The sequence below is a fragment of the Rhinopithecus roxellana genome, chromosome 12 (assembly GCF_007565055.1).
Source record: "Rhinopithecus roxellana isolate Shanxi Qingling chromosome 12, ASM756505v1, whole genome shotgun sequence".
Taxonomy (NCBI): domain Eukaryota; kingdom Metazoa; phylum Chordata; class Mammalia; order Primates; family Cercopithecidae; genus Rhinopithecus; species Rhinopithecus roxellana.
This window is the reverse complement of record NC_044560.1, coordinates 111,160,994-111,182,523: the sequence shown is the minus strand read 5'-3', so window position 1 is coordinate 111,182,523 and position 21,530 is coordinate 111,160,994. Positions and strand designations below refer to the sequence as shown.

Sequence of the window (21,530 nt, the reverse complement as noted above, 5' to 3'; positions counted from 1 at the left end):
AGGTGATGGAGCGAACATTTGAAACCAGACAGTCTGTAAAGTCTGTTTTTTATTTTTTATTTTTCCTGGACAGGGTCTCACTCTGTCACCCAGGCTACAGCGCAGTGTTGTGATCTTGGCTCACTGCAGCGTCAAACTCCTGGGCTCAAGCCATCCTCCCACCTCAACCTCCTGAGTAGCTGAGACCACAGGTGCATGCCACCACCTCTGGATAATTTTTTAAAGAGACAGGGTCTTGCCATGTTGCCCAGGCTGGTCTTGAACTCCTGACCTAAAGGGATCCTCCTGCCCCAACCACCCAAAGTGCTGAGATTACAGGCATGAGTCACCGCGCCCAGCTTTCTTAATCACCATGCTACATGCCTGTAGCAGTGTCTGGGAAACAGACCTGCCGATCGACCCCTCCAACTCTCTCGGAACCGGTATCTCCCCTACGGAGGCCTCCTGAAGCCAGCCCAGGGTCCCAGGGTCCTGGCTCCATTGTCATGGCTTGGCTTCCCACCTGGAGCTGTAGCCTGCTCTGCCTCAAATCATTGCAGCCTAGATGGGGCTGGGTGACAGCCTTGAGCACCTCATTCTTCTAATGCACAGGCCCAGTAGCTCTATCTCCAAAAGATTTCCAGAATCTCACTCTCCCCACCACTATCCTGGGCCCTCACCCTGGTCCAACCTTCATCTTCTGCCACCGGCACTATGGCAGCAACCTCTTACCTGCTGTCCCCGTCCTCCTCCAACATGCAGCCACGGTGACCCATGAACACCTGTCACTTTGGAGCCCTCTTTCCCTCAGAGGGATCTGCCTGCTGCACCTCACTCCAGGTAGAAGCTAAGGCTCTCAGCCATGGCCCACAAGGCCCTATATGAACCCGCCCCATCATCTCTGCACTCGCTTCCTCTCACCCTCTTTTGTTCACTCCACCCCAGCCACAGTGGCCTCCTTGCTCCTCCCTACCCCAGGACCATTGCACTGGCTCTGCTTGGTTTTTTATTGTTTATTTACTTATTTATTTATTTTAGATGGAGTCTCACGCTGTTCCCCAGGCTGGAGTGCAGTGGCATGATCTCTGCTCACTGCAACATCTGTCTTCCAGGTTCAAGCGATTTTCCTGCCTGAGCCTCCTGAGTAGCTGGGATTACATGCCTGTACCACCACACCCAGTTAATTTTTATATTTTTAGTAGAGACGGGGTTTCGCCATGTTGGCCAGGATGGTCTCGAACTCCTGACCTCAGGTGATCTGCCCGCCTCAGCTTCCCAAAGTGCTGGGATTACAGATGTGAGCCACAGTGCCCGGCCTGCACTGGCTCTTTGTGATGCCTGGAATGCTCTTCCTCCAAATCCCTACATGGCTCCCTCTCTGCCCTGTTTTAGGATCTTACTTGTTGGTGCCTTTTCACCTTCTCTGCTCTAAAACTGCACCCCTTCCTCTAAGGAAGGAGACCACTACTACTTCTGCTGCCCTCCTCCCCGCACCTTGCCTAGTTCACAAGACAGGAGGAAAAAGAGAAGGCAAAAAGTTGGAAAAAAAACAAAAGTAAGATAAATAGCCAGACAACCTTGGCACCACCATCTGGCCCTAGGAGTTAAAAAAAGTAATAATAACATCAACCCCTGACCTAAACTGCTTGTTTTATCTGTAAATTCCAGACACTGTATGAAAAAAGCATTGTAAAACTTTTTGCTGTTAGCTGATGCATGTAGCCCCCAGTCACGTTTCCCACGCTTGCTCGATTTATCACGACCCTTTCACATGGACCCCTTAAAGTTGTAAGCCTTTGAAAAGGCCAATAATTTCTTTCTTGGGGAGCTCGGCTTTTAAGATGCGAATCTGCTGACGCTCCCGGCCGAATAAACCACTTCCTTCTTTAATTCGGTGTCTGAGGAGTTTTGTCTGCGGCTCATCCTGCTACATCTCCCTTCCCTACTCTGGTTTTCTCCATAGCAACACTGCCTCCCAGATGGGAGGCCCTCTCTGCAGGGGTTGTTCGTCCTCTGGAACCTGAGCCTGTCACTCTCCAGGCCAGCCCCTTCTCATCACCCAGGTTTCTGCTAAAACATGGCCTTAGAGGGCCCTCCCATAAGCCCAAACCGAATTTTTGTTGTCTTTATAGCACTCATCGCTTGCATTTGCAGTGTTCTCGTTTATTTGTTTACTAGTTCATTGTCTACTCAAGTAGAACGAGCACCATGAGAGCAGGGATTTTCCCAGCTGTGTTCACCATGGTATCGTCAACTCAGTACCAGGCTTGGCAAAAAGCGTGGGGCTCCTAAGAACCAAGTATGATTCTCCCAAACAAACAACCCTTGCTCTGCTCTGAGGCTGTCGTACTGATTTGCAAAGATCTGAGTTGGGGGTGGCAGAAGCCTGGTACCCAGGGGATTGGGGGCTGATGACAGACTTGGGCCTAGGTCATCCCTAAGGTTCAAGACATCCCTAGGAGTGGAGTGGTAGAACCCAGGTCCTTGAGGAGGCACTGCTACTACCCAGGTGTGGGTGGTGGGGCTGGGGCCAAGCCCATGTGTAATGTCTTTCCTCCTCCATCTTCTATCTTCTGTCCCTCAACATTGTCTGTCTTGATCCTTATGCACTGGGGATTCGAGTGTCCAGGAGCTCCGGCTTGGCATCCACTGTGGCAGGTGCAGGGCCCTGGGCAAGGACCACTGCTATGTCAGGTCCTCCACAGATGATGGTGAAGGTTTGGGATTCCTCAGGTCCAAGGGTCTGGGCCGTTGTCTAAGGCAAAGGCAAAGAAGTGGTAGAGATGGGAACATTACGGAGCAGATATGGTGAGGAACAGGGAGGCAAAGGTAGGAGTGGGGCGTGTCAGGAAAGAGAGAGAGATGTGGGCAGAGATATGAGGAGACAGGAAAGCAGATGTGAGGGCCAAAGAGACATTCATGGGAAAGGAAAGAAGGGTAGGGAAATGGGAAGAGAAATGCGGGGAGACAGACACAGACACATGTAGAAAAAAGAGATGTGCAGGCAGACAGACGTACACACAGAGATGTGGGGGAGACAGAAAATATGCAGAAGAAGAGAGACATAAGGAGGTGGGGAAACAGGTAGGGGACAGAGATGATGGGGAGAAAGACAATGAATGTTGGAGAGGGAGGAGATTGCAAGGTAGGGATAGATGAGTAGGAGACAGAGATTGGAATGATGGGAGAGGAGGCAGAGAGGGGCAGTCAGCTCAGGGGCTCTGGCAGGCTCCACAAAGAGCCCCAGGCCTGAGTCTGAGCTCTGTCCCTGCCCCACTGTCCCTCTGTGCCCCAGGCCACAGTCTCAAACTTCAAGCCCCCAGAGGCAGCTACACTGTAGCTCCAGCCGACTGCTATCAACTGAGAATCCAAGCCCAGTGCTGCTAGATCTGCAGAGCCTTCGGGAAAGACCAGACCTTTTTTTTTTTTTTTTTTTTTTTGAGACAAGAGTCTCACAGTGTCACCCAAGCTGAAGTGCAGTAGCACAATCACAGCTCATTGAAGCCTTGACCTTCTGGGCTCAAGCAATACTCCCACTTCAGCCTCTTGAATAGCTAGAACTATAGGTGCAACACTTATTTTTTGTATTTCTTGTAGAGACAGGGTTTCACCATGTTGCCTAGTCCCCTGGGCTCAAGTGATCTACCTGCCTCGGCCTCCCAAAGTGCTGGGATTACAGGCGTAAGCCACTGCACCCAGCCATTAGAAATTATTTTAAAGCACTGTGGAGGCCAAACAAAGTCTATCTGTGGGTCATGTCCAAACCACTGACTATCAATCTGAGACTCCTGGCTGGGCATGGCGGCTCATGCCTGAAATCCCAGCACTATAGGAGCCCAAGGTGGGCTGATTACCTAAGGTCAGGAGCTCAAGACCAGCCTGGACAACACGGCAAAACCCCATCTCTACTAAAAATACAAAACTTAGCTGGACATGGTGGCACATGCCTATAATCCCAGTTGCCTGGGAGGCTGAGACAGGAGAATTGCTTGAACCAGAGAGGCAGAGGTTGCAGTGAGCCGAGATCGCAACACTCCACTCCAGCCTGGGCAACAGAGTGAGACTCCGTCTCAAAAAAAAAAAAAAAAAAAAAAAAAAAATCTGACACTCCTTAACTCCAGAGGTACTGTGGGGGCTCCTTCCTGAGCCCTGTCAGTGAGTCTAGCATTCAGAGCTCTGTGTGGGCACCTCTCTCATCCAGGCAGGGCTCTGAAAGCCATGGGGACTAGGCTGGGGACCTCAAGCTTGGCCCTGGGGTTTTGGACAGGAGAAAGCCTTGGTCAAACTGTGATTTTCAGAGACATAACACCCTTCCTCAACTTCCTCCCTCCCGCCCCCACAGACATAACACCCTTCCTCAACTTCCTCCCCTACACACACACACACCCAGCAGTAAGATATAGAGGCAAAAGGTTAATTAAATAGGGCCTGGAGGACACTATTACAGAGATTGCAAACTCCAGCTCTATAGGGGCCAGGCAGGAAGCTCTCACAGGCCTCTTCTGCAGCCAGACACCTGGGTTTGAATCCTGGCCCTGAAATTTATAGGCTGCCTGACTGTGGGTGCACTACTGGACTGCTCTGTGCCTCCATTTTTTCACCTGGAAGATGGAGACAACAGCAGTATTAAGATTATAATGAGGTTTTTGTTTGTTTGTTTTTTGAGATGGAGTCTTGCTCTTGTCGCCCAGGCTGGAGTGCAACGGCACAGCCTTGGCTCACTGCAACCTCTGCCTCCCGGGTTCAAGCAATTCTCCTCCCTCAGCCTCCCGAGTAGCTGGGATTACAGGCACACGCCACCATGCCCAACTAATTTTTGTATTTTTAGTAGAGACGGGGTTTCTCTATGTCACCCAGGCTGGTCTCAAACTCCTGAACTCAAGCAATCTGCCTGCCTTGGCCTCCCAAAGTGCTGGGATTACGGGTACAAGCCACCGCACCCAGACTACAGTGAGTTCTTTGGTTGCGTTTTTTGTTGTTGTTGTTGTTGTTTTTCTGAGACAAGGTCTTGCTTGGTCACCTGGGCTAGAGTGCAGTGGTGTGATCTTGGCTCACTGTAGTCTCTGCCTCCTGGGCTCAAGGGATCTTCCTGCCTCAGGCTCCCAAGTAGCTGGGACCACAGGTGCCCACCACGTTAATTTTTGTATTTCAGTGAGACACAGTCTCACCATGTTGTCTAGGCTGGTCTTGAACTAGGTTCAAGCAATCTGCCCACCTTGGCCTCCCAAAGTGCTAGGATTACAGACGTTAGCCACTGCATTTTTTAAAAAATTAACCTTGCAGCGGTCAGGCACGGTGGCTCATGCCTGTAATCCCAGCATTTTGGGATGCCAAGACAGGTGGATCACGAGGTGAGGATGTCGAGACCATCCCGGCTAACACGGTGAAACCCCGTCCGTAACAAAAATACAAAAAATTAGCTGGGTGTGGTGACGGGCACCTGTAGTCCCAGCTACTTGTGAGGCTAAGGCAGGAGAATTGCTTGAACCTGGGAGGCGGAGCTTGCAGTGAGCAGAGATCATGCCACTGCCATTGCACTGCAGCCTGAGCAACAGAGCGAGACTCCGTCTCAAAAAAAAAAAAAAAAAAAAAAAAAAAAAAAAGGATAGAAAAGAGAAGAAAAACAACCTTGTAGCTCCAGCTCAAAGGATCACAGTGAGTTTTCAACTCACTATGTTATAACTCTGTGTCTGGCAGACAGTAAGAGCTTCTCAAATATTAAGTATTTAGTATTAGTAAATGGAGCAATCATTACTCAGCTCCAACCAACAGTTGCTTGGCATTGCCAGGTTTTGTTTTTCAAGAAAACCTAGAAATTTGTTTTAATTTTCTGTAGAGACAGTGTCTTGCTATGTTGTCCAGGTTGGTCTCGAACTCCTGGCCTCCAGCAATCTTCCTGCCTTGGCCTCCCAAAGTGTTGGGATGACAGGCGTGAGCCACTGAGACTGGGCAAGCCAGAAATTTGGAAACACAGGTGAATGTTCTGATTTTTGAATAGGGGATCCTAGACAAAATGAAAACACACTGCAGGCCAGGCCAGCACCCATGGATAGGGCTGCCAGGCTGGGGTGCCACTCACCAGGCGCTGCAGACCCCGGCACGCCTGTGCCAGCAGCCTCTCCCCATGCAGCTGCTGTGCCAGCCGTTCCAGCGCCTGCAGCTGCGCCTGGTGCCGCTCCTGGCACCGTTGCAGCCTCTGCACCCGGCGTTGCAGTGCTCCCAGCACTGAGCCCAGCCCGGTCCGGGCCTGCTGGGCAGGGACTTCAGGTTGTGACCCCTCGGGAGTGGCCGCAGGGGCCAGAGGGGTCAGGAGCACGGTGGCCGCAGTCTCAGGGCTCCCCGATGTGGGGTCCAGCACCACTATGCGCGCTGGGCCAGAGACTGTGATGGCAGGGCCCTGCGGCAGGGGTGTATTCTCCTGCAGGGGAGGTGGTGGCGAGACTGGCTTCTGGGTGTGTCGGGTCCTCTGCTGACTCTGGAAGACAAGGCACAGGGTGCGGGGGTGCCATGGCCAGACTTCAACTCAGGAGGAAAAGGATTGAGGGTCTGTTTCCAAGGGGGACTTGCCTAGGTAAGGCCAGACCTCAGGGAGGAAGTGTCGTCAGAAGGGGAGGGCCAAAGGTCAGACTCAAGGAGGGACTTCCCTTAGGACGGGGGGGTCTGGGGGTCGGATTCCAGCAGCAGGACCTCCTGGCGCTCACCTTGGCAGGTGGTGCCCGGGAGAAGATGGAGGGCACTGCATCAGGCCGCAGGTAGCGCACACCCCAGCGCCACTGGAAGCAGGAGGGCGTGAAGTGCTCACTGCACAAGTGCTGGTGGCAGTTGGGCACCCAGTGCTCACGGCCCATGTGCCGCAGCCAGGCCTGCAGCCGGGGACCATCCTTCAGTGGGAACCTGCACGGGTGGTTGGGGGGCTGGGTCAGTGTTACGAGGTTTAGACTCATCCCTCCCAGAGGATACCCACCCTGGAGGTCTCTGGGCTCCAAGCCTGTGCCTCCCTAGGGCCAGGAAGTAGACCAGTCTTGTGCCCAGGCTTTCTCTATCTCATACACACAACTACAACCCTTTCTTCAGCTTCATCTTTTAGTATTATTATTTTGTGAGATGGGGCACTTGTCACCCAGGCTGGAGTGCAATGGCACGAACTTGGCTCACTACAACCTCCGCCACCTGGGTTCAAGCGATTCTTCTGCCTCAGCCTCCCGAGTAGCTGGGACTACAGGCGCGCGCCACCACGCCCGGTTAATTTTTGTATTTTTAGTAGAGACGAGGTTGCATCATGTTGGCCGGCTGGTCTCGAACTCCTGACCTCAGGTGATCCACCCACCTTGGCCTCCCAAAGTGCTGGGATTATAGGCATGAGCCACCATGCCTGGCCTTTGTTATTATTATTATTAATTTGAAAGCCCCACCTTTTAAACACCCAACATCAGCCCACCTCTGCCCCCTCCACTGCCCCTCCTTCTAGCCTCCTTCCTGTTCTACCTGCCCACAGCCCCGCCCCTCCACTCCCAATTTGTTCTTCCACATCAACTTGTTGGAGCAGTTTATAAAATCAGACATTTACGATGTGGGAGTTCGTGCAGCCAAGTGAAAACATTTCTTCTACAAACGTATAACATGGAGGTGTGGGGTTTCTGGATTAAGAGAGATTTAAGAAACATCAGCACAAAGGCAGGATGTGGACCTCGCCTACAACAAACAATTCAGTAAAAAGACATTTTTTTTTTTTTTTTTTTTTTTTTTTGAGACGGAGTCTCGCTCTGTCGCCCAGGCTGGAGTGCAGTGGCCGGATCTCAGCTCACTGCAAGCTCCGTCTCCCGGGTCCACGCCATTCTCCTGCCTCAGCCTCCCGAGTAGCTGGGACTACAGGCGCCGCCATCTCGCCCGGCTAATTTTTTGTATTTTTTTAAGTGGAGACGAGGTTTCACTGTGTTAGCCAGGATGGTCTCGACCTCCTGACCTTGTGATCCGCCCGCCTCGGCCTCCCAAAGTGCTGGGATTACAGGCTTGAGCCACCGCGCCCGGCCAGTAAAAAGACATTTTAAGACAATTGGGGAAAACTGAACACGAACTGAGTATAAGATAATTATAAGAAACCAGTCAGGCATGGTGGTTCATGCCTGTAATCCCAGCACTTTGGGAGGATGACGAGGTGGGAGGATCACTTGAGCCCAGGAGTTCGAGACCAGCCTGGGCAACATAGGGAGACCTCGACTCTACAAAAAAAAAAAAAAAAAATTAGCCATGTATGGTGGCACATGCCTGTGGTCCCAGCTACTCGGGAGGCTGAAGTAGGAAGGTCACCTGAGCCTAGGAGGCAGAGGCTGCAGTGAGCCGAGATTGCACCACTGTACTCCAGCCTGGGTGACAGAGCCAGACCCTGTCTCAAAAAAAAAGAAAAAAAAATTCATTTTGCTAGGTGTGATAACTGTATTGGTTTATACTTCTGAAACAGTCTTCTGTTAGAAAATCAGTCTGAAATAATTATGGATAAAAGATCTGAGGTCTGGGATTTACTTTAAAATAGGGCAGGACAAAAACTTAGAGGTGTGGGCAGGGCAGTAAAGAAGATTGGCAAAGTGTTGATAACTAGTGACACAGTGATGGATCCTGAGGGCTCTACTTTTTGTGTATGCTTGAAAACACCCACTAACAAGTCTTTAAACAACAACAATAAAACACAAATAACCTGATTCAAAAATGGGCAAAGGACTTGAACAGACATTTCTCCAAAGACATACAAATGGCCAATAAGCACATGAAAAGATACTTGACATCACTAATCATTAGGAAAATGCAGTATCAGAACCCTGATGAAATATCATCTGACAAACAGCAGAACAGCTCCTACTGAACAACAACAAAAAAGAGGCCGGGCATGGTGGCTCATGTCTGTAATCCCAGCACTTTGGGAGGCTGAGGCGGGAGGAACTCCTGAAGGCAGTAGTCCAAGACCATCCTGGGCAATGTAGCAAGACCTTGTCTCTACAAAAAAATATTTTTTAAATTCGCTGGGTGTGGCGATGTGCATCTATAGTCCTATCTACTTAGGAGGCAATGTGGGAGGACTGCTTAAGCTCTGGAGTTTGAATGCTGCAGTGAGCTATGATCATACTACCACATTCCAGCCTGGGAGATGGAGGAGGAGGGGAAGGGGGAGGAGGAGGGGAAGGGGGAGGGGGCAAGAGGGGGAGGAAGAGGAGGAGAAGAAAAGTGTGTGTCAGGATGTCGAGAAACTGCTGGAACTCTGGTACACTGCTGGGAATGCAAAATGGTGCTGCCACTGTGGAAAACAATATGGCAGTTCCTCAAACATTGAAAAATAGAATTACCATATGACCCAGCAATCCACTTCTGCTTATATACCTGAAAGAACCGAAAACAGGGTCTCAGAGAGATATTTGCACACCTGCGTTCGTAGCAACATAAATCAGGCCTGGCGTGGTGGCTCATGCCTGTAATCCCAGCACTTTGGGAGGCTGAGGCAGGCGGATTGCTCGAGTCCAGGTGTTCAAGACCAGCCTGGACAACAGGTGAAATCTTTTCTCTACAAAAAATACAAAAATTAGCCAGATGTGGTGGCGTGTGCCTAGAGGCCCAGCTACTCAGGAAGCTGAGGTGGGAGGAATGCTTGAGCCCAGGAGGTTAAGGCTACAGTGAGCCATGATCACATTACTGCACTCTAACCTGGGCAAAAAAGTGACACGCTGTCTCAAAAACAAACAGACAGACAGAAACATAGCAGCATAAATCACAACAGCCAAAAGGTGGAAGTGTCTATCAACAGATACATGGATAAGAAAAATGTTGCATATACATACAATGGAATTTCATTTGGTCTTTTTTTTTTGGAGATGGAGTCTCACTCTGTCACCCAGGCTGGAGTGCCACGGCGCAACATCGGCACATTGCAACCTCTGCCTCCTGGGTTCAAGTGATTCTCCTGCCTCAGCCTCCTGGGTAGCTGGGATTACAGGCCCCTGCCACCATGCCCAGCTGGCTTGCTTATTTATTTATTCATTTATTTATTTTGGTGATGGAATCTCACTCTGTCGCCCAGGATGGAATGCAGTGGCGTGATCTCACCTCACTGCAACCTCCGCCCCCTGGGTTCAAGCGCCTCTCCTGCCTCAGCCTCTAGAGTAGCTAGGATTATAGGCGCCTGCCACCGTACCTGGCTATTCTTGTATTTTTAGTAGAGACAGGGTTTCACCATGCTGGCCAGGCTGGTCTGGAACTCGTGTCCTTAGGTGATCCACACGCCTCGGCCTCCCAAAGTGCTGGGATTGCAGGTGTGAGCCACTGCACCCGGCCTGGAATTTTATTTAGTCTCGATCTGACACATGCAACAACACGGATGAATTCTGAGGGCCATTAGGGTAAGTGAAAAAAGCCAGTCAAATACTGACGATTCCACTTATATGAGGCAGAACAGTCAAATTCCTAGAGACAGACAATGGAATGGTGGTTGCCAAAAGCTTGGTGGAGAGGGAAAGAAGGAATTGTCCAATGGGGATAGAGTGTTTTAGGAGAGGAAGTAGTTCTGGAGATTGGTTATATAACAGTGTGAATACCCTTAACATTAGTGAATTGTACACTTAAAAATGATCAAGATGGTAGATTTTATGTGTATTTTGCCACAATTAAAAATAATTTTAATAGGCCAGACACAGTGGCTCATGCCTGTAATCCCAGCACTTTGGGAGGCTGAGGTGGGCAGATTACTTGTGGTCAGACCTCAAGTGATTTTGAATTCAAGTTCAAGACGAGCCTGGCCAACATGGTGAAACCCCCGTCTCTACCAAAATTACAAAAATTAGCCAGGCCTAGTGGTGTGTCCCTGTAATCCCAGCTACTTGGGAGGCTGAGGCAGGAGAATTACTTGAACCTGGGAGGTGGAGGTTGCAGTGAGCTGAGATCACACCACTGCACTCCAACCTGGGCGACAGAGCAAGACTCCATCTCAAAAAAAAAAAAAAATTGTTTTAAGTTTTAAAAAATAAGCTTTCTCAGTGGTTGTGGGTGGGGATTATCTGATGAGGGACCCTCTAAAGGTGCCCCACTTCTCCGGTTTCCTGGTGCCACTTGTTCCCAGCATCTGCTCTTGCCCTCTTAGACGTTAACACGCTCTCTATTTCGACCTGGGCTCAAGGCTACCCATAATAAAGACCTCCTTTTCCAGTCTTATTTGCAGCCAGGGGTGGCCACATGATCAAGTGCTGGCCAGTCTGTCCTTAGCAGCTGCCAGAAACTGTGAGACTGTAAATGTTTATTTCAAGCTGCTAAAGTTGGGGATCGTTTGTTATATAGCATTAGATAACTAAGACACGGCCAGGCGCAGTGGCTCAAGCCTGTAATCCCAGCACTTTGGGAGGCCGAGACGGGCGGATCATGAGGTCAGGAGATCGAGACCATCCTGGCTAACACGGTGAAACCTCGTCTCTACTAAAAAATACAAAAAACTAGCCGGGCGAGGTGGCGGGCGCCTATAGTCCCAGCTACTCGGGAGGCTGAGGCAGGAGAATGGCATAAACCTGGGAGGCAGAGCTTGCAGTGAGCTGAGATCCGGCCACTGCACTCCAGCCTGGGTGATAGAGCGAGACTCCGTCTCAAAAAAAAAAAAAAAAAAAAAAAAAAAAAAAAAAAAAAAAAAAAAAATACAAAAAACTAGCCGGGAGAGGTGGCGGGTGCCTGTAGTCCCAGCTACTTGGGAGGCTGAGGCAGGAGAATGGCGTAAACCCGGGAGGCAGAGCTTGCAGTGAGCTGAGATCTGGTCACTGCACTCCAGCTCGGGTGACAGAGCGAGACTCCATCTCAAAAAAAAAAAAAAGATAACTAAGACACATCTCATGCACATCCCATCTTCACAATGTTTTCCATATCTGTGATATTACTGATTTCATACTTTTCTTAAAACTAACCAATTTTAAGTATTAAACAAAGATACTTAAAAGAGAAACTTTACGGCCGGGCGCGGTGGCTCAAGCCTGTAATCCCAGCACTTTGGGAGGCCGAGGCGGGCGGATCACGAGGTCAGGAGATCGAGACCATCCTGGCTAACACGGTGAAACCCCGTCTCTACCAAAAAATACAAAAAACAAGCCGGGCGAGATGGCGGCGCCTGTAGTCCCAGCTACTCGGGAGGCTGAGGCAGGAGAATGGCGTGAACCCGGGAGGCGGAGCTTGCAGTGAGCTGAGATCCGGCCACTGCACTCCAGCCTGGGCGACAGAGCGAGACTCCGTCTCAAAAAAAAAAAAAAAAAAAAAAAAAAAAAAAAAAAAAAAAAGAGAAACTTTACACCACAATTGAAAATGGAAAATCAGTATCAATTCCATAAACAAAAGCTAACCATAAAAACATCAGATGCCATCACCTACTGAGGACTATGAGCCTGAGGCCCTGCCCTTCTTCCCTCCCCTCCCCTCCCCCTCCCTTTCCCCTCCCTTCCCCTCCCCACCTCCCCTCCCCTTCCCTCTTCCCTTCCCTTTCCTTTCCTTCCTTCCTTTCTTTCCTTCTTTTCTTTTTTTTTGAGACAGGGCCTTTCTCTGTTGCCCAGGCTAAAGTGCAGTGGCATGATCACAGCTCACTGTATCCCTGAACTGCTAGGCCCAGGTGATCCTCCCACTTCAGCCTCCGGACTACCTGGGACTATAGGCATCTCCCACCACACCTGGCTAATTTAAAAATTATTTTTAGATAGAGAGAGGTCTCACTGTGTTGTCCAGACTGGTCTCCAACTCCTGGGCTGAAGTGATCCTCCCACCTTGGCCTCCCAAAGTGCTGCGATTATAGGCAGGAGCCACCGCACCCCACCCCTGCTCTCTCTTTGTTGAAAAGAAAGACTAATGAGTGCTAGAGAATCAGGGACAAAATTCCTACAGGAGATAGGGTAAACAAACATAGGCACATCCACACAAAAGAATACGATGCAGCTATAAAACAGAATGTAGAGGCACTCAGGGAACTGACATACTATTGTCAGGCAGATATTATGTGAAAAAAAGGAAGGTTCTAAATAGACTATCTCAGCTTTTAGTCATTGTGGTAGCCCCCAAAAGCTATCCATGTCCTAATTCCTGAAAACTGTGACTATTACTTTATTACTTTATTTATTTATTTAGAGACAGGGTTTTGCTGTCACCCAGGTTGGAGTGCAGTGGCGTGATCTCGGTTCCTGCAGCATCAAACTCCCCAGGATCAGGCAATCCTCCCACCTCAGCCTCCCAAGTAGCTGGGACTACAGGCATGTGCCACATGCCCGGCTAATTTCTATATATTTTTTAGAGATGGGGTTTTGCCTTGTTGCCCAGGCTGGTCTCAAATTCCTGGGCTCAAGCAATCCTCCCACCTTGGCCTCCCAACGTGCTGAAATTACAGGCATGAACCACTGTGCCAGGCTGAATATTACCTTATATGACAAAACATGTGACTAAGTTAAGGATCTTGAGATGAGGAGATTATCCTGGGTCATCCGGGTTGGCCCTAAATGCCACTACAAGTATCCTCATAAGTGGGAGGAGAAGATATTACCACAGAAAAGAAGAGAGGGCAATGTAACCATGGAGGCAGAGCCTGGAGAGATGTGGCCACAAGCCAAGGACTGCCTGCAGCCACCAGGAACCGGAACAGGCCAAGAAGAGATTCTCCCCCAGAACCTCCAGTGGAGTACAGCCCTGCCGACACCTTGGTTTTGGCCCAGGAAAGCCCATTTGGACTCCTGGCCTCCAGAACTGTTAGAAAATAATTTGTCTTGTTTTAAGCCACCAAGTTTGTAACAAGCAGTATGGGAAACTAATAGTGTAATAAAGGGAGAAATAAGACTGTCTTTCACATTTGCTGGTATTTGAAACCATGGTGAGGTGGTTTGGCTCTGTGTCCCCACCCAAATCTCATCTTGAACTGTAATCCCCATGTGTCAAGGGAGGGACATGATGCGAGGTGACTGGTCATGGGGGATGATCCCATGATACTGAGTGAGTTCTCATGAGATCTGATGTTTTAAAAGTGGCAGTTCCCCTCTTGCTCTCTTTCTCTCCTGCCTCCATGTAAGATGTTTGCTTCCCCTTTGCCTTCCACCATGATTGTAAGCTTCCGGAGGCCTCCCCAGCCATTCAGAATGGTGAGTCCATTAAACCTCTTTCCTTTATGAATTACCCAGTCTCAGATAGTTGTTTATAGTAGTGTGAGAACAGACTAATACACATAGGAAGGACACACAAGAAACTAAAGAGGCTCCCAGTGGGGAGGAGGTGGATGGGATGAACGGAGATGGAGAGAGCCAAGACTTCTCAGACAAGGCAGATGGAGGTGGAGGGGGCGGGCAGCTGGCGAAAGAGCACAGAAAGGCTGACTCAGAGAAGAGCAGTGGCATCCAGAGAGCAGAACCCCAGGGCACACAGCCAGGGAGTCTGGCTGCTGCAGTCAGCTTCCCTCTAAGATCCCAATGTTCTCAGTGGCCCCATTCTTCCTGGACACAAACATGAGATCTATTGCAACAGCATTCCCCATTCTTATTGCCACTATCTCCCAGGCAGAATTTACCAATGGACTACTCATATCTACTCTCTGCCATTTCCTTACTAACATAATTCCAACCTTCTTTGAGGCCATAATGTGTCCTGCTAAAAGACTACGTTTCCCAGGATCCTTTGCAGCTGGGTGGGGCCATGTGACTACCTTCTGGCCAATGAATGCTTTAGTGTTGTTTGGGACCTCTGGGATGGTGCCTTAAACGGAAGGGATGATCAACTGGATTCAGCAGCTCAAAGAGGAAAGGAAGAAAGTCAATATCCTAAGAAACATCTCCTTAATTGGTCTTTCTCTTGTTCCTCTGGATAGCAGCATTTATAATGGGCAATATTGCTTTCTAAAAAACTACCTTAAGCAGACAGCAAGTGTTCCCCTTTGAATGCAGTCAAATGCTCTACCACTGAGCTATACCTCCATGTTCCCCTTTGTATAAGCTATTTTAGTCTTGTTGGTCATCTTCTCCAGAGTATGGGGTGGCATATACTGCTAGAAGTCCTTTTTTTCTTTCTTACTAATGTAACTCAAAATTTATTCAGGCTGATTAAATGCACAGCTAAAAGACCACAATTCCCAGCCTCTTTTCCAGTTGGGGGTGACCAGTGATGAAAAGGTGCCATTGAATGGGGTTTCTGGGAAGGCCTTATAAAGGGAGTTGATTCAGTTTAGACCTGAACGCTTTTTGCTCTTTCTCCCTTCCCTTTTCCTCCTATAAGGAATAGTAGCAATGGTGGCTAGGGCACTGGCAGCCACCTTGAATGGAAGCCACAGGCTAAAGATGACAGAGCAGAAAGAGGCCAGGCACGGTGGCTCACACCTGTAATTCCAACACTTTGAAGGCCAAGGTGGGAGGATCATTTGAGGTCAGGTGTTTGAGACCAGCCTGGCCAACATGGCAAAACCCTGTATCTACTAAAAATACAAAAATTAGCTGGGTATGGTGGCACGCAGCTGTAATTCTGTAATTCCAGCTATTTGGGTGGCTGAGGCATGAGAATCCCTCGAACCTGGGATGTGGAAGTTGCAGTGAGCTGAGACCGTGCCATTGCATTCTAGCTTGGGTGACAGAATGAGACTTTAAAAAAAAAAAAAAAAAAAAGGAAAGAAAAAAAGAGAGAAAGAGAGATAGGACCCTCATTTCTGATGACTGTGGAACTACTATCCCAGTGCTGGTTTGCCAACCTCTGTAATTGGTCTATATGAGGGAAAATAAACCCTGTAATAGACTGTATTACTGTTCAGAATGTCTGCTGCCTCCCTCCACATAAGGATTTCACATGCCCACTCCATTGACTTGAGGCTTGCTATATACTTGTTCCAGTCAAAGAATGCCAGTAAAAGTGACATGGACCTCTTCTAAATATAAAATTGACCAAGAGCCAGCAGATGATTCACTCCACTTCTCTTTTCCTCCTCCCGCAAGAACAGCAATATTACAAATAGGGACAGTTTCTTCAGCCTGAGACCCCAATTAAGATACTGTAGAGTAGGACCACAAATTACCTGCAAAGGACATAGTGTGAGCAAGAAATACGCCTTTGGGCCAGGTGTGGTGATTCACGCCTGTAATCCCAGCACTCTGGGAGGCCAAAGCAGGAGGACTGATTGAGCCCAGGAGTTCCAGCCTGGGCAACACAGTGAGACTTCATTTTTTTTTTTTTGAGATGGAGTTTCGCGCTTGTTGCCTAGGCTGGAGTGCAGTGGCATGATCTCGGCTCACTGCAACCTCTGCCTCCCAGGTTCAAGCGATTCTCTTGCCTCAGCCTCCCGAGTAGCTGGGATTACAGGCACCTACCACCACACTCGGCTAATTTTTTGTATTTTTAGTAGAAACAGGCCTTTTTTTTTTTGGAGACGGAGTCGCTCTGTCACCCAGCCTGGAGTGCAGTGGCATGATCTTGGCTCACTGCCACAATCTTGGCTCACTGCAACCTCCGCCTCCCAAGTTCACACGATTCTCCCATCTCAGCCTCCTGAGTAGCTGGGATTACAGGCACGTGCCACCACACCTGGCTAATTTTTTTTTTCTTTCTTTTTTTGAGACAGAGTCTGGCTGTGTTGCCCAGGCTAGAGTGCAGTGGCCGGATCTCAGCTCACTGCAAGCTCCGCCTCCCGGGTTTACCCCATTCTCCTGCCTCAGCCTCCCGAGTAGCTGGGATTACAGGCGCCCGCCACCTCGCCTGGCTCGCTAATTTTTGTATTTTTAGTAGAAATGGGGTTTCACCATGTTGGCCAGGCTGGTCTCGAACTCCTGACCTCAGGTGATTCCAAAGTGCTGGGATTACAGGCGTGAGCCACCACGCCCAGCTCAGTGGGACTTCATTTCTACAAAAATTAGAGAAATTTGCCTGACAAGGTGGTGTCTGCCTGTAGTCCCAGCTACTCAGGAGGCTGAGGTGGGAGGACTGCTCGAGCCCAGGAGTTTGAGGCTGCAGTGAACCATGATGGTGCTGCACTCTAGCCCAGGTGATAGAGATCCCTTCCTAAAACAACAACAACAACAAAACAAAACAATAAAAAACACCTCTGTTGTAGTAAGCCACTGAGATTTGAGAAGTTTGTTCGTGCAGCATAACTTAACTACACTGATTCCTATAGACCCCATAATTTGTTTAATCAACTCTTATTGCAGGACTTTGTTAATACCAAGCAGATATAATTCTAAATGATAGGTCCCCCATAAGAGATGACTCCATTGCCACTGTCCCTGAAAGGGCCTAAGACAGAGCTAATGAAAGCTAGCCAGGCATGGTGGTGCATGTCTATAGTCCCAGTTACTCAGGAGGCTGAAATGGAGCTGGTCTGAGTGTTGTGGGTTATTGCTAAGCTGATTTAACATTGTCTCCCAACAACCATGCTTGACTAGCATAAAAATAAAATGAAACATGAAGAAAAAAAAAAAAAAAACAAAGGAGGCTGAGATGGGAGGAATGCTTGAGCCTGGGAGGTCGAAGCTGCAGTGAGCCATGATCGCACCACTGTATTCCAGTCTGGGTGACAAAGCAAGATCATGTTTCAAAAGAGAGAGAGCAAGAGAGTGAACTAATGAGTGTTCCCTTTGGCTGCCAAGCAGGATTTCAAGTTATTTCCTGGCAGCCACTTCCCTCAACGTGTCTCATCTTATCTCTCACCTGGCATCCATGCCCTCTCCTAAGCCTCTTTTGGAAACTGCTTTTCATCTAACTCTTAACTGAGTGGCTTCTGCATGGCTGACTGAGGTAGGCCCTGAGGTGTAAATGGGTTAGTCACTATTGGGTGCCAATGAAGACATGAAGTGATTTTCATACAGTCATCTGGCTGCTGTATACAGTCGTCATCATTCCCCCTTATTATTACCTACAAAGCACTTAGAACAGTGCCTGGCATAAGGTAAATACTCTCTAAGTAAATACTGTTGTTGTTATGAGTGAGGTAAGAGTGGAAACAGGGGCTGGGCATGGTTGCTCATGCCTGTAATCCCAGTACTTTGGGAGGCCCAGGTGAGTGGATCACCTGTGGTCAGGAGTTCAAGACCCACCTGGCCAACATGGTGAAACTCCACCTCTACTAAGAATACAAAGAATTGGCTGGGTGTCGTGGTGTGCACCTGTGGTCCCAGCTACTCGGGAGGCTAAGATAGGAGAATCGCTTGAACCTGGGAGGCAGAGGTTGCAGTGAGCCGAGATCATACCACTGCACTCCAGCCTGGGTGGCAGAGCAAGACCCTGTCTCAAAAAAAAAAAAAAGATGATGGCAGCCTGGACTACGTGACGACAGTAGATGTAATGAGAAGTAGTCTGGGAATGTGTTTTCCCTATTTCTTATTTATTTATTTTGAGACAAGGTCTCACACAGTTGCCAAGGCTAGAATACAGTGGTGTGATCACAGCTCACTACAGCCTTGGCCTCCTGGGCTCGTGATTCTCTACCTCAGTGTCCAGTGTAGCTGGAACTACAGGCATGCACCACCATGTCCGGCTAATTTTTACATTTTGTAGAGATGGGGTTTTGCCATGTTGCCCAGGCTGGTCTCGAATTGCTGGGCTCAAGCAATCCTCCTGCCTCGACTTCCCAAAGTGCTGGGATTACAGGTGTGAGCCAGCACGCCCAGCCTATCTTTTCTTATTTCTTAATGATTTATTTGGGACTTTCTCATTTGTGTTTATAACTGTCTTGTCAAGGTGTTAGAGATTTTGTTGTGGTTGTTGCAGGATGGAGACATGTCTTGAGGGTAGAGTCAAAGGGCGGGTTAATGGACTAGCGGTGGATGAAAAGGAAGGATCATGGGTAACTCCCAGGTCACGTACTTAGTTCCTCAATGTTTGACCCTCACCTATCCATGAGCTCTGTCATGGCAGAAACAAGATCTGTCAGGGTTCTTTGTGTCCAGCAGGGGCTTACTTGCTTCTCCAAGAAATACTCAAAAAGTTGCTGAATTAATCAACAGCTGCCAGAGTCATATACAGGCTTAAAGTCCCCCCGGATCCCTTTGGCCCTATACCAGGGTCCCTCAAAGGATCCATGAGACATGGACTGCTGGCTTTCCTGGAGATCCCATCTGAAATGCATTCATCAAATCCACCCAACAGATTTTTACTAAGCACCTACTATGTGCCAGGCACTGTTCTAGAGGTTGGAGACACAAACAAGAGGAAACAAGAAAGACAAAGAAAGACAAAACCTCTGGCTTGATTGAGGTGACATTCTAGTGGGGGAGATACGGAATGCATACATCAAAAATGCGATATGCAGACAGTGATGTGTTAAAGGGAAAAATAAAGCAGGAGACAGAGAGAATCGTGTGTGTGTTTCGGTGTCAGTTACAGTTTTCCATAGGGTGGTAGTCATAAAGGCAAGAACTTTGAAATCAGAGGGAATGGCACAGGCAAAGTCCCCAGGGCAGTAACAAGCCTGCCATGCTACAGAACATGAAGTAGGCCAGTGTCACTGGAGTGAAGGGCAGGAGGAAAGAGATGAAGTCACACTGGTATCAGGGAACCAGCTCTGTAGGACTTTGCAGGCCTGCTTTCTACCTGCTCCAGCCTCACTTTATTTTTTACAGTGAGGTGGGAGTCAGGGAAGGGATCTGGGCAGAGGAGGGCGCTGATCTGACTCAGGTGTTCACAGGCTCCCTCTGGCTGCAATCAGGGAACTACTAAGATAGGACAGACTGGAAGGTTTTGGGGGAGACGCGATCACAAGCTCAGTTTCGGATGCTCTGAGTTTCAGATGGCTCAAATGCGTGGGGAGGGCAAGTGGGCATCTGCAGGCTCTTACAGAGCCTGCACCGACTTCACTTTTTACATCCGTTTCCCTCTTCGGCTCGCTTCGTTCGCTACCTGTAGTTAATCGTCTACTCCTGATGTTTCCCACGCCAGCACCTTTGCAGGTGCAGTGGACACTGCCGGGAAGGCCATCTCCTCACGGTTTAACCCCACTTCCTAACACCCTCAAGCGAGACCAGAAGCCCCGCACAGCTTCACTAAAGCTCGGGCCCCGCCCCTCCCCGGGTCCCGCCTCCCTCAAGCCCCGCCCCGCGCTGCGCTCACTTGTAGAAGCTCACAGGGCGGTTGTCTGCGCCCAAGCGGCCCGCAGTGTTGGAGCAGTTCGGCGCCCTGCAGTACTTAGGCATGGCTGTCCAGCCCCGTTGAGTTTTGCCGGGTCAGCAGCTGCACTTTGGTTCTCGCGGAGCGCCACCGAACCCCGCCCCGCCCGCGCGTTCGCCGCCTGCCTCACGTGACGTCCGTGGGGACTTGTCACGTGCCGGGGAAAGCGCTGAGAGCGCCTGCCTACTAGGCGCCCCACCAGTGCCACAGTCACGCCCTCGTCACGTAGCGAATTGGCTATAGCGAGAACTGTGCGCCTGCGCAAAGCCTGCCCTTCTCCACCCGACTTTCATCACGTGCTGGGGAGAGGGGGCGGCGTCACGTCGTTTCTGAGCCTGCGCCAACCAAATCAACTGGCCAGTCAATCTCTTACGGCTCCACCCTACGCCTATATCCGGGCGACCGTCGGAGCGCATATAGTTCCTCTGGGTGGCGGCAAAAACCGAGGTGAGGCAGCTGGGGCCTTAGCCTCGTAAAAGTTAAAACCTGTGTGTTTCAGCGAATAATGAAAACGGAGTCTGGATGAAAGACCCCATGACTCTTGATCAGGCATCCAGTACACTAGCCGTGGCCCCGCCCCACCAGGCACTCGCTCCGCCTCTTCGCTCCCATTGGTCCTAAGTGCCGCCCGGCAGCCCTGCGGTTGGCCAGGCCGGGCCTGTGGCGTCCAATAGGCGGCGGCGCCGGCTTTCCCGCGGCTGTTCGCTGTTCCAGTGGGTCGTGGCGGTGGCGGCGGTTAAGGGGTGTAACGGTCGCCCGGCTCCGGCGTGACGATGGCGGCCGTAGGGTCCGGAGGCTGTGCGCGGAACGATGCAGGGGAGAAGCTGCCCTCTGTGATGGCGGCAGTTCCGGCGCGGAGGGGTCAGTCTTCCCCGCCACCCGCCCCACCGCTCTGCCTCCGGCGGCGGACGCGACTCTCGACGGCCTCCGAGGAGACGGTGCAGAACCGGGTGAGAAGCTGCTTGTCATGTCTACCCCAGTTCCAGGCCTCCTGGGTTTCCCCTAGTCCCGTCCTGAGAACTGTGGGCCCGACTGTCAGTTCCCGGCCAGTCCCCTCAGGCTGTTCCCTGTCTTGGCTCGTCCCCTAAGTCCCGCCCCTTTAGCCACGGCCCCTCCCACTTTCCCTCTCCTAGTTGCATTCCCTGCTCCACTCTCAGCGTTGGAGTAATTCCAGGGTTCCTCCCTGGTTCCCACCACTGGGGAATGCATTTTGCTTCTGCAAATCACAGCCTAGTCCTCCTATACTTTAACCCCCGTTCTATCGCCTTTAGACGTCACGATCATAGCTCACTGCAGCCTCACTGCCCTGGCTCCCGCTGGGTCATTAAGGTCCCTTCGAGGGTTCAGTCCAGAGTGTTAACTGCCCCAACTCTTCCTCGCTTCTACCTCGCCTTCTCTCACCTTCTGCGGTCTCTATCGTTTTTCCTCACGAAGGT

The 21,530-nt window shown here is 50.2% G+C and overlaps 2 protein-coding genes across 4 annotated transcripts in view; one reads left to right on the top strand and one right to left on the bottom strand.

The window, feature by feature from the left end:
- Positions 1–2,126: 2,126 nt before the first annotated feature.
- On the bottom strand, positions 2,127–20,664 carry THAP8 (THAP domain containing 8). Its single transcript, XM_010368798.1, has 4 exons — positions 20,038–20,664; positions 6,681–6,873; positions 6,059–6,454; positions 2,127–2,734 (listed from the first exon to the last, which is right to left on the bottom strand). Exons 1-4 carry the CDS (start codon positions 20,118–20,120, stop codon positions 2,582–2,584), a joined length of 825 nt encoding a protein of 274 aa, XP_010367100.1. The 5' UTR covers positions 20,121–20,664; the 3' UTR covers positions 2,127–2,581.
- Positions 20,639–21,530, top strand: part of WDR62 (WD repeat domain 62) — a 51,740-nt gene continuing 50,848 nt past the window's right edge. For all 3 annotated transcript variants that reach the window (XM_030942554.1, XM_010368803.2, XM_010368802.2), the window contains exon 1: positions 20,639–21,044. In XM_030942554.1, coding sequence (XP_030798414.1) covers positions 20,868–21,044 — 177 coding nt within the window. In that variant the 5' untranslated portion in view covers positions 20,639–20,867. The remainder of the gene's footprint in view (positions 21,045–21,530) is intronic.